The sequence below is a fragment of the Eretmochelys imbricata genome, chromosome 10 (genome assembly GCF_965152235.1).
Source record: "Eretmochelys imbricata isolate rEreImb1 chromosome 10, rEreImb1.hap1, whole genome shotgun sequence".
In the NCBI taxonomy this organism is placed as follows: domain Eukaryota; kingdom Metazoa; phylum Chordata; order Testudines; family Cheloniidae; genus Eretmochelys; species Eretmochelys imbricata.
In genome coordinates, this window is record NC_135581.1 from 42,712,306 (window position 1) to 42,725,570 (window position 13,265).

The following is a 13,265-nucleotide window of genomic DNA, read 5'->3' on the forward strand; positions in this document are numbered from 1 at the left end:
CCAAACTATATTTAAACCTCGTGCTCTGCAGTGGACTAGATCACAAAGGCCCATGACAATGGGAGGGGCTGATCCACTTATTTCCTCATTCTTTAAGATGCTAGACCTTCATATACTTCTTTCTGGAGTCTGCTTTGTGAGTGTGTACTCACAAGTGTGTGCACATGAGCACATATATGAGCAAGACAGAAAGGGGTATCCTTTTCTATGCTGTGGCCCTGACCAACCCTTCTGACTTTGTTCTCAATGTTTCATTTTGGGAGCCACCAGGAAGGACTTTACAGACTATTGGGGCTTCACAGACCAGCGTGAGAGCTACTGCTTCACATCTGATCTACAAAGGAAAAGAAAGTTAGGTTCCTCTTTAAATGCAACCAGATTAATAGAGAGGGGAAGTGATTTTTATTCAGACTGTCAGCACTGATTTTATTTATACCCATTTATCTCCAAGATTTGAGAGAAAAGCTTTCTGTGTTAAGGATTCAAAGCGCAACTTCAGTTAGTAGCTGAGTGAGCTCCCAGTCAACCAAGAAGTTCTCCAACAAAGATAAGGGAAGCCAAGACCTGACATCCCTGACATTTCTAAAGGGGTGGGGAAGGGGGGAAAACAAGCAGGAGTAGCAAAAACCAATCCAACTGCCAATTCCCCTCCTCCTAGCCTTTTGCAGGTCCCCTTTAATGAACTGTGTTAGTCTTGTCTAAAGAACATACTGTTTAAATGACTTAGATAATTTTTTTTCACTTCAAGGTCCAAGAGACACAGACAAGGGTTTCATCTCAAGGCCAAAAGACCAAAAACATCAAAACACTTGATAACAGGCTTTGATAGGCCAAGAGACTATTTACACTTGATCTTTACTACACTTTTTGTCTGCTCTGCATTACAGTTCTGCACCACTGAACACCAAACTGAAGACATATCAAAAAGTGCAACATATGTGTAAAATGAATGACCTGCAATCAAGCAAAGTCAAGACCTTTCCTCTCACTCTCTTATGGGAGATGTTTGCTCAATGCAATGTCTTTCTGTTGCCTCTGCAGTACCTTTGAGAGACTCTGCACTATGCAATAGAGTTATAATCATCTGGGAAAACCTATTTGTCACTAGACAAAAAGGGAAGCCTGTATTCATTTTGATATTTGAGTTTTAAAAGGCAGTAAGGAGAATCAACTGGGAAAAAACACAGTTAAAAGTAACTGTTGTTCTTTAAGATGTCTTGCATGTCAGTTACACTACAGGTGTGTATATGCCTTGTGCACCAGTGCCAGAGAGTTTTCCTTAGTGATACATGTGGTACCTGCTCACTATCTAGCTCTTTGTGCTATGAGTAAGGGTATAAAGGGCGGAGTTGCTCCACCTTCAGTTTCTTCACACTAGAACCTGTTAGTAGGCTCTGATGCATCAGGGAAGGAGAGTGGGTCATGTAATGGACATATGCAACACATTTTGAAGAACAGGTAAGTAACTGTTTTTTAGTTATTTGAGTGCTTGCATATGTCCATTACACTGTAGGTGACTACCATGCTGTTACCTCAGGAGGTAGAACTCAGAGCCTCATTGGAAGAGAGACTGTAGGACCACCTTGCTACATTTGCATCTTACCTTGAAGCAGCAGGGAACGCATAATGTCTGATGAAAGCATGAACTGAGGACCACGTTGTTGCTGTACTGATGTCCATGATTGGGACATGTGCCAGAAACGCCACTGAGGTTGCACGTGCTCTGGTTGAGTGTGCTGTGAGTCTATCAGGAAGCATTACTCCTTTAGCAGCATAAGTCACCACGATGCAGCTGGTGATCCATTTAGAAAGTCTCTAAGTTGTGACTGGATGACGCCTCATATGTTCTGTGTATGGCACAAAGAGCTGGGAAGAGGCCCAAGAGGGCTTTTCCTATGCAGGTAAAAAACCAACAAGCGACAAACATCGAGAGTGGTGAGCCTTCTCTCACCCTATGCACATGCAGCTTTGGAAAGAAAACTGGCAGATATATAAATCGGTTCATGTGGAATTCATAGATCACCTTGGAGAGGAACTGAGGGTGTGATCTAAGTTGGACCTTGTAGAAAACAGCATACAGTAAATCAGTGACCAATTCATTCAGTTCACCTACCCTCCTGACAGAAGTGATGGCCACTAAAAATGACACCTTTGCTGATAGGTGTAAAAAAGAGCATAACACCAAAGACTTGATGAGAGGTTCCATAAGTGCAGACAACAACAAATTCAAATCCCAGGAAGGTGTTGGTTCTCAGACCGGTGGGAATAATCTCTCCAGACCATTCAAGAATCTGGTAGTGATGAGGTAAGCGAAGACAGTCTTGCCATTTATTAGAGGATGGAAAGCTGAAATGGCCACAAAATGTACCCTAACAGAGCTGAATGCTAGATTGAACTCTAAGTTTCAAAAGACAATCTAGGATTGACTGAATGCTGGCCTGAGTTGGACACACATTATGGGAGGCTCCCCACATGAAGAAATGTTTTCACTTAGGTAGGCAGCTCTGGGGGAAGGTTTTCTGCTATTAAGAAGAACGTTCTGGACAGCCACTGATCAATGCACTTCCTCTGCACTCAACCACTGATGAACCATGCTGTGAGGTGCAGTACCAGAGGATTCAGGTGCAGCATGGATGCATGTTCTGCATTAGGAAGTCTTTGGTCACTGGCAGTGGTAAGGGTTCCTGATAGGACAGTTTGTGGAGGTCTGAATACTGCATCTGTCTTGGACAAGCTGGAGAAATAAGGATCATTCTCCTGTGATCTTGCTTGAGTTTGATGAAGACCCTGGGAATCAGAGCACTAGTGAGAACACATAGACGAGGTCCTCTTCCTCCAGAAACAGGAAAGGTTTCAATACTGACCGACGGCTGTGACTTGCCTTAGAAGAGAAATGGGGACACCTCCTGTTTGACGGAGTCAAAATAGTCCCATGGACAGAAGGCCCCCTGTGTGAAACACCCAAAACTAGAACGTTCGTGTTGAGAGACGTTTGTGATCCAAATTGAAGGATCTGCACAGACAATGCACCAGGTCATTTTGAACTTCTAGTAGGTGAGATACCTTGAGAGTGACCGAGTTCCAAATAAACAGGTTCCATAACTTGACTGCCTCCTGGCAAAGGCTGTTGGACCTGGCACAACCTTGCTTGTTCCCATAAAAACAGTACTGTGGTGTTGTCGGTGAGAACCTGGACAGTCTTGCCTTGGATGTGAGACTGGAACTACTAACATGGATAAAATATCACTTGTAACTCTAAAACATTTATGTGGAGCCTGGCTTAGTGGGCAGTCCACAACCCCTGGGCCTGGACGGGGCTTGGATGTTGTCATGGCTGATTCCCCACTCTGGCACTTTGAGTGAAGAAGGTGGGGGCCCACAAGGACTCTAACAATTTATACTGGCCACTCCAGGCTGGTATTAAACTCCCAAGGTTACAGCTTCTCTCTGACCTTGGATGGGTAAATGCTGCCACTACCCAAGTGCAAACCCCCGGAGAAAGAAAACAAAGGAAATCAGCTGTTGCCACCAGCTAATTAAACAACATATGCACAAACCTCTTAGGACACAAAAACCCCATCCTGTTCTTAAAAAAGGTAAATTTTATTAAAAACAAAAAGAAAAAAATACATCTGGAACTTAGGCTCTTGCTAGATTTAAAAAAAGCAAGTATAATAATTAAACATCACAAATGGTTTTCTTGAGATCCAGCTTAAAGGTTACAAGCAAAACAAAAGCACCTAGGGTTAGCACAGAGGAGTCCACATGCCATATAGAAATAAAAGAGATAAACCTAATCGCATCTTCCTAGACATTTCTTGGTCTACTTATATAACTGGTTTCAAATGAGGAGTTTCTAGGTATGACCTGATGGTTTTCCATACCTGGCTGTATTGCTGCTCTGTGTCTCCTCTCTGGGAGAACCACCACAGACAGACAAAGGGAAAGTTTTTCCCAATTTAAAAAATTCTACCACTCCCATTGACTCTTTTGGTCAGGTGCCCACTCCCTTCCTTTTACCTATGGGCTTTTTTAACTCTTTACAGGTAAAGCATGTAGAGAACAGCTATTAACAGGGATTTGGTAGCTAACTGGCTGGTTGAGTTTCCATAAAAGGGAGCTATCTCCCCCACTTCATTTATCACAGATGTGCTCCCCATCCCATGGCTAAGGCGTCTGTTAACATAGTCATGGATGGGAGAGAAGGGAACTCCTTTGCACACATTGGATTGGCTCATCCACCAGTTCAGAGAAGACAACACAGTGTCTGAAACACAAACCAGCTCGTCTCAGTGGTGACTCTGAGGATGATAGACCAAGCTGAGCCATGCCTGCAGCAGTCTGAAGTCTGGTGTGTGGGGTGACGTATATACATGCCGCCTCATGACCTAGAATCCTGAGGCAATCCCTTACAGTGGTCTGGGGATGCTCCTTGAGGAAAACGCATAGGTCCTGCAGAGTTTGAAACCTGGAGAGAGGCAGAAATGCCCTGGCAGATGTTGAAATAGGTATACTGTAAGTTAAGGGTAGTATACCAGTCTCCTGGACCTAGAGAAAAGATAATCGTGGCCAGGGAAAACATCCAGAATGTCTTCTTGACATACCTGTTCAGGTTCCAAAGATTTAGGATCGATATTAGACCTCCTCTGGCTTTGAGAATGAGAAAGTGTTGGGAACAAAAACCCCTGACCACTGAAGAGGGGGCATGTCTTCTATAGCTCCCATAGAATGTAGAATCTGCACTTCTTGCCTTAGCACAGACTTGTCAGAGGGATCCCTGAAGAGAGACTGGGAAAAGGAGTGGGAATAGCAAGGAAATGCAAGGTGTATCCTGATTCCCCCGTGCTTAACACCCATTTGTCCAAGGTGATGGACTGCACCAGGCATGTAGGAAATTAGATAACCTGACCTGGAAATGCAGGGAAGGGCCAGAGAGATCTAGGTTGGGTGACATGCTGTCCTCAACGTAAAAGAGCCAAATCTACTGGTTCAAGCCCTTGAGATGACTCGAACCTGAAGGAAGTGGAAGGCATCTATGTCCTCTGCAATCTTTGCTTTCTTTTAGATTGGTCAGCATGACGGAAGACGTAGCATTGCAGTCTAGACTGCAATGGAGAATAATGGAGAATAATATTTTGTCCTCCTCATTGCCAGTAGAGATTCAAGGATTTCAGAACTATTCTCGAGTTCTTCAGGGTATGCAAAGCTTGATCTGTTTTGGATGAGAACAAGGAATACCCTTTGAAGGGGAAGTCCTCAGTTGTCTATTGCAATCCTTCAGAGACGCAATCAGGAGGACTGGTGCATTCTTAAAGTTGTCACCATGACCTCGGCTGCAGTCTACCACATCCAGGAAAGCCTGCAGAGATGAATGAGTGATGAAGCAATCCTCAGCCATGACTAATTCAAACTGTTCCCTTGAATCTTCAGGCAGCTTGGTAATAAAGTGGGATATAGCTTCCCAGTTGGACAAGCCATAGCACAACCAAAAGGCATGATAGCTGGCAATCTGGAGTTGTAGACTGGCAGAAAAAAATATTCTATGGCAAAAGAGCTCAAGCTTTTTTAGTCTTTTTTGTCCTGGAGGTAGGCTTAGCCTGGACTTAACGACTTCTCTGATTCACTGTGGCCATTGTTAGGATGTAGCTAGAACTACTCAAATCCCGGGGATGGAGCCTGGTATTTCCGATCCATTCATTTGGCCACCAGAGAAATGGAGGAAGAGGTCTGGCATATCATTTCAGCTGGCTGCATGATGGCATTGTTCACAGGCAGGGCTACCTTCCCTGCCGCAGAAAGATGGGGGGGAGGGATAGCTCAGTGGTTTGAGCATTGGCCTGCTAAACCCAGGGTTGTGAGTTCAATCCTTGAGGGGGCGATTTAGGGATCTGGAGCAAAAATTGGGGATTGGTCCTGCTTCAAGCAGGGGGTTGGACTAGATGACCTCCTGAGGTCCCTTCCAACCCTAACCTTCTATGAATCTATGGAGAATGTCAATGAGTGTGTGTGTATTCTCCTCTACAGGTTCCAGAGAGGCTGCCATTCTCCTGAGTAACTCCTGGTATACTTTAGTCATCCAGTACTGGGGATGATGCCTCCTGTGCCAGGACCTCATCATGTGATGAGGAAGAGGTATGAGGTGTTTGCCCCCAAGGCAACTATTAAAGCCAACCCCGGTACAATATCAGGCCCCAGGCTTGTCTGACCCAAGTGTCCCAATTCTTGGACAATCTCTTCTCAAAGCCACAATAATGATAGCAATGACGAGAGTAAGCTTTAGACTCTGGGTACCAGGACACCTGAGAGTTGACTTCAGAGTCTGATGATGATTTGGATAACCAGGGTGGCGTGGTGCCTGAAGGAATGTTTGGCAATCTTAATCAGGACCTATGTCAGGAGCACGGTACCAGTGGCAGCATGGATGGCTTCCTGGCTGCTGTTAATATGTGGTGTAAGGAATCCAGAGCCGGTCCCACACTAGTGGGCAGTATCGAGCCTAAGGCAGACAGTTCCATGGATGAATGACGTGCTGCCAATGATCTATTCTAGAAGGCTACATTGGTACTGCACAAGGTCTTTGCTTTGAAGCAAAGGCAATGGCAGCACTGACAGGCATAGTAAGTCTCTAGCCATGATGTAAGCCTCCTTCATAGTTGATACCAACATGAGCTGCTGATCTGTAGTGATCAGGGAAGACTGTTCTGTAACCATCGAAGTAGCCTGTCTTGATGGTCCCTGAGAGGGCACCGGAGCTGACGACTTAGGTCTCTGAGTGACCCGGTACCGGGGAGTAGCAAGCCACAGGGCATCCTCTACCTTTGGTACCTGACTGACACCCTGTGGAAGAATCCTGCACCCTAGATGTCGAGAAGCCGAATGCAGACTTCTGCTTGGGCTTTTGAGACTCTCTAGGCCTTGAAAAGGATAGACCCAGAGATGGGGATCTTCTGAGACCTCTTCAGCTGATATGACCAGGAGAGCACTTCAAAGAGCTTCCTTTAGATGATCAAGGTGGCTTTAGTGTTTTAGTTCTAGTCTTTAAGCCATGAAAGATAAAGCACCCATCTCTGATGTGGCCCTCACCCAAATACTTGAGGCAGTAGGAGTGAGGGTCATTAACAGGCATAAACTTCTTGAATTCTAGGCAAGGTTTGAATCCCAGGGACCCGCCAGCTGGAAAAATCCCAAAAGTAGGGCTAAATCAAATGAAATAAACTTAAAATTATAAAGGAATAAAAGAAAAGAAATCCAAAGACTTTTGAGAAACACCAGTTAGATCTCAGAGTGGTAGCCGTGTTAGTCTGTATCAGCAAAAACAACGAGGAGTCCTTGTGGCACCTTAGAGACTAACAAATTTATTTGGGCATAAGCTTTTGTGCGCTAACACCCACTTCATCAGATGCATGGAGTGAAAAATACAGTAAGCAGAACATATATTATAGCAGATGAAAAGATGGGAGTTGCCTTACCAAGTGGGGGGTCAATGCTCACGTGCCAATTCAATTAAGGTGGAAGTGGCCTATTCTCAACAGTTGACAAGAAGGGATGAATACCAAGTGTATTTTTCACTCCATGCATCTGATGAAGTGGCTTTTAGCCCATGAAAGCTTATGCCCAAATAAATTTGTTAGTCTCTAAGGTGCCTTGTTGTTTTTACTAGTTAGATCGAGTAGTAGTTCACAAAGAGCACCAATGATCTGACCACCAACGGTAAAGAGGCATGTGGCCAGGGACGAGACCGTCCCTATGGTTACTGCTACGGTAAACTCTCTGGCACTGGTGCACAAGGTGTGCCCATACCTACTGTGAATGCACATACGCAAGCACTTGAAGAAGAACTTAAAAGTGTACAGATTTGTAAACAAGGCTAAATATAGCCAAAGTAGTTTTCACATTTGCTTTACCTATATTTTCTCTCTGTCAATTCAGGAAAGAATGTAGTTAGGACCCATACTACTCTCTACCTAAGAAGACTAATTCGGCAAATACCATTTTTTCCCATTACGTTTTATACCTAGAAATGCTAACCAGAGGTCTAGATCCTTAAGTACTATAAATTGTTGTAGCTCCATTGAGGTCAATAAGAGCGACACATATTAACACCAGCTGAGACTCTAGCCGAACACATTTACCAAAACTCAGACTTCCTATAGAAAATACAGATCGGGCTTAGGAACTAAACAATGAAACCAGTAAACCATTTCCCACTGACCAGCTCTTACCTTACACGCATCATAATCTTTGCAGATATAGTGCAGGTGTATCAGCCAGTTCCTTCTCTCCAAGATTGGCAGCTCTGGCACTGTGTGGAAAACATTAGCAGAACACACATAACATTGAGAAATGATCCGGCAGAGAACACTCATGCATGTAGGGTAACCAGATGCCCCAATGTTATCAAGACAATCCCGATTTTAGTGACTGTGTCTTATATACGCAACTATCTCCCGCCCCCCCAAAAAAGTGTCCCGATATTTCACACTTGTTATCTGGTCACCCTACACACATCAGGCCAGAAAAATATCTCTTTGGTAGGGAAAGTCTCCACATGCAGGACAACCTAAACTAGAACTGCACCAGGGAGCGCTATTAGTCTCTTGACTCAAAACCTGGAGTCTGCCGTTCAGTGTTAGAAAGCAAAAGGAGTTCCAAACTGATGGATAGAAAATACTGTTCAATAAATAGTCTAAATAAGCCTCTTTCACTGAAAACCCGAACAATAGCACTTCATAAGACGTGAGACATCTGCTCCTTCCAGCACAGCTTGCTGGAGCAAACAATGCTAACACCCTGCCTTTGCATACATTGTAGTCTAATGCAGCAGTTCTCCAACTTTAGCAATCCGAGGACCCCCATTTTGATTCAAAAAAATTTTTGCAGACCCTGAAACCCCCGCTCAGCCCCAGACCCTGCCCCTACTGCAACACTTCCCCCAGCTGTGAGAAGTAGGTGATGGGAGGGAGAGGGAGGAGATGAGGGAGGGAAGGAGAGCAGCTGATCAGCAGGGCCCGCAGACCCCTGGAATACCCTCGTGGACCCCAGTTTGAGAAATGCTGATCTAATGCCAACAATGGTTTGTTGGGTTTTGGGCTTCCACAGATGCAGAAAGAGCTTTGGGAATGGACATGCTAGGGAAGCTGATAATAATTTAAAGAAGCCAAATTTACTTCTTTGAAACTGTGCAAGATTACAAAATGTCACACCTTTGTGGGATATGGTGAAGCCACTGATGAAAAATCTCTTTGATGTAGTGAAGAAGAAAGAGAAATATGCTCCAGTACATCAATTCTAAGGAGCCTGCAGCAGTCATGGCAAGTCACAAATGGGTATTGCTTGGCTGGTAATGCTCATGTTGGGTTTAAAAGTTTAACCCATTCCTGTGCATTTCTTTAAGACTTGAAATATATTATTTGTTTGTCATTTCTGCAGTTCAGAGGCTGGTAGCCCAGACGTAACCATAGCAACTGGCAAAAAAACTAAATGCTTGCAAGTCAGTATAATGACAGAAGAGTAGAAGCAAGGCAAGACAAAGATTGTTGCAGCAGCAGGAAGGATGACAGAGCACTAGGACACCTTCCTCCCTGTCCCCACCCCGTGGAATGAAGACCCATCTACACAACTGTCAAACTGAGGTGTGCACTTGGCTTTCATAATGACAGCACAGACAGATAGGAATACCACTTTAAATTTTCCATAGCAACTGCCACCAGCTTTCAGCACAGGTCAAGATCAGCTAGGAGAAAGAGGAAATCCAGCAGATTTCAGAAATCCAGAGTGAGTCAAGGCAGGAGATCCAAGTATTATCATCTTTTAGAAACTTTTAACTTAACTAATGTAATTTACTAATTTACTTTTAACTTCATGATTTGCAGCGAATAGGAAACATGCATTCTGTACTACCACTGTGGCGATCTCTCACAGCTCATTCCTTCAACGTGTGAGAAGCAGAGAGTACTTAAAGAATGCAGGTTAAAAACAAGTAAAAACAGCACCATCATCCACCTCCCCCACCCCTCCAACTTTAGCTGACAAGTTTCTCTAGCTGTGTTACAAACACCACTTTGAATAATTGAAAAGGAAAGAATTTTTAAAAGCCAATTTGTTTTTCACACTGCATTCCCGGACAAATCTATATTAAGATGGCAGTACAGTTAAGAACAGCAAACATCAGTAATTTATGATAACACACACTACAGGGATGATTTAATTATGGCAAAAAAACAGCATTTTAAGGCCCAGGAAATTCAGAGTTAGACTTAAAAGAAATCAAAATATGTTAAGGTGTGGAAATGCACAGTTGGGCTCCCAAACAACCTTAACTCTGCCCTGTTGTGGCACTATGCAATGACCCTATAAGTATGTTTAAGATTCAGGTTTTTTCACTGTTATTTTTAGTAAAAATCACGGACAGGTTGCGGAGAATAAAACAAAAATTCATGGGCGCCCAGGACCTGTCTGTAACTTTTACTGAAAATAAACAGGGGGAGGGCTGGGGATAAGAGGGGAGAATGACAGCTGATTGCAGAGCCAATGGCCATTATCTTTAAAAACTCATGGTGATCGGGGGAGGTCCTGGATGACTTGAAAAAGGCTAATGTAGTGCCCATCTTTAAAAAAGGGAAGAAGGAGGATCTGGTGAACTAGAGGCCAGTCGGCCTCACCTCAGTCCCTGGAAAAATCATGGAGCAGGTCCTCAAGGAATCAATTTTGAAGCACTTCAATGAGAGGAAAGTGATCAGGAACAGTCATCATGGATTCACCAAGGGCAAGTCATGCCTGACTAACCTAATTGCCTTCTATGACATGTGATATAGCATTGCCAGAGGGCAACAGGAGAGTACTTTTTTTTTTTTTTTGAAGCAGAAAAGAATTTTATTTGTGTAACACTTACAAGGAATCACCAAAAAGGATAAAGCAAAACTATGCAACAAAAGCAAACACAAGGTATAACACAGCAGCCTTCAGGAGGGAGAAGTGTTCAGGCTAGCCTGGGCCCAGAGCGGGGGGGCTTCCTCGACACTCGTGGTCTTCCACCCTCCTGAGTTACCTGGTGGCCGAGAGCGGGGGGGCTTCCTCGACACTCATGGTCTTCCACCCCCTCGAGTTACCTAGTGCCACGCCCAGTGTCACCGATTATTCCTCTCCTGAGAGTGCCCGACAAGATGGGGCACGGCTGTGGGGTGGGCGGTTTGGGGGGGATGTACACCACGTGTGATAGGACCCCTCCTAGGTGACAGTAATGATGGTATCCACAGCGGCAACGGCTGGGACTGGGGTCTCTCGCTCTTTCCCTCAATCAAAGGGTCAGACGGAGGGAACCGGACGGGGTCACCGAGCAGAGAACCTCGGACAGCGCCCACCGCTCCTCGAAGGCGTCAAGGGAGTCGGTGGACGCCGCCCAGAGGAACTCCGCCCGGATACGTGAATGTACTGAGGATCGGAAAACGGCCCCACAATCGCAGGACGCTTCATTAGCCAACCTCCTCTCTCTGGTTTTATAAATGGCTGTTTTAGCTAGGGCTAGGAGGAGGTTAACCAGGAGATCTCGCGATTTTGTGGGGCCACGGATGGGGAGTGTGTAAATAAAAAGGTGAGGGGAAAAGTGTAGCCAAAAGCATAATAAAATATTCGTGAGGAGCCGGAAAAGGGGCTGCAGCCTGGCACACTCTAAATATACGTGCGCCAGGGTTTCCCTCACATTGCAAAAAGGGCAAGTATCCGGGATGGGGGTGAACTGTGTCAAAAACACGCCCGTGCTCACAGCTCCATGAAGGAGCCGCCAACTAATGTCCCCGACAGGCCTCGGGACCAAGGTGGAAATCAGGCTGGCCCATCGGGGTTGCTCACCCTCCAAAGGTGGCAGGAGGTCCCGCCACTTTGTATCGGGGCGGGACACCAGGGTGTGAGCGTGGAGGGTGTGAAGCGTGAGTGTGCACAAATATTTCCGTGGCGCGATTTGGAAGCTGACCGGCTGCAGTTCATGCAGCTGGCTCGCAGTGAAAGGGTAAGGGGTTTGTTGGGATCTACAGGGTAGGGGCCCAACTGAAAGATCCGGCGGGCCTGGGCTAGAGGGTGGGCGGGGTGCGCACTCGCGCAGGGCTCGGTTGAGATAAGCCTCAGCAGCGGGCGTCAAGGCGGCCATCACCTCCTGAAGTACGCGCTGGGGGGTACGAGGTCTGGAGAGCCCCATGCGCCCAGCAAGCGTCAGGGGATCCAGCCAGTCTCCCCAGTCGTAGTCCGGGAGGTCTCCGATTCTCGTGACTTCTGCCAGGACCAAACTCTGACGCACCGAACGGGACTCCGCTGCCTGCACACGGAGCTGGGGGTTGTGTAGCACGGGCTCTGCGAGGAGATCTGCTCCCACGGTGGCCGCCACGGACCTGGTCGTTGAAAACAGTTTCCAGGTCAGGAGGAGGTCCTGGTAGAAGACCGGCAGCCCGGAGAGGTCTTGCGGAAAACCTCTCCGACAGAGATAAAAGAGCTGCCAGTCGTATCGGAGCCCTTGGAAGCGGTGCAGGAAGGCGTGCACCAATATGCTCCATATCGAACTACCTGCACTATAAAGGAGCCTCTGCAGAGCCTGGAGGCGGAAGACACGGACCTGAGTGTGCAGACACTTCAGGCCCTGCCCTCCTTCCTTCAGGGGTAGATGAAGAACCCCAACAGGGGCCCAGTGCATTCCTGACCAAAAGAACTCTAGAATCGATGTCCGGAGGTCGGTCAGGAAACCTGGGGCCGGGACCAGTGTGTTGAGCCGGTACCAGAGCGTGGACAGGACTAGTTGGTTAAGCACCAGTGCTCTCCCTCGGAGGGAGAGACATCAGAGTAGCCTCGTCCATTTCCGGAGCCGCTCTATCACCCTGCCTTCTAAATTTTGCCAGTTCTCCGGCGGAGAAGGGTGCGTGGCAGAAAGGTAAACGCCTAGGTAGAGCAGTGGGCCCGTGTTCCACCGGATGGTCTGAAGCGCAGGTGGGAGGGAGCTCACCTGCCACCAGTCCCCCACCGCCAAGCCAGAGCTCTTGACCCAGTTGACTCAGGCAGAGGAGGCTGCCGAATAGATGGCCTGGCAAGCCTCCATCCGCGCCAAGTCCCCCGGGTTCTGGACCACGAGGAGCACGTCATCGGCGTACGCCGACAGGACCAGCCGCAGCTCCGGCTCCCACAGCACCAACCCCGTCAACCTCCTGCGGAGGAGACAGAGGAAGGGCTCGATCGCCAGAGCGTACAGCTGGCCCAAGAGGGGGCACCCCTGCCGTACTCCTCGC

The 13,265-nt window shown here is 46.8% G+C and overlaps 1 protein-coding gene across 10 annotated transcripts in view; it reads right to left on the reverse strand.

Moving 5' to 3' along the window:
- The window catches only part of BBS4 (Bardet-Biedl syndrome 4), a 100,132-nt gene that overhangs the window by 34,841 nt on the left and 52,026 nt on the right, over positions 1–13,265 (reverse strand). For all 10 annotated transcript variants that reach the window (XM_077829216.1, XM_077829213.1, XM_077829209.1 and 7 more), the window contains one exon: positions 8,223–8,302. In XM_077829216.1, the coding sequence (XP_077685342.1) occupies positions 8,223–8,236 (14 nt within the window). In that variant the 5' untranslated portion in view covers positions 8,237–8,302. The remainder of the gene's footprint in view (positions 1–8,222; positions 8,303–13,265) is intronic.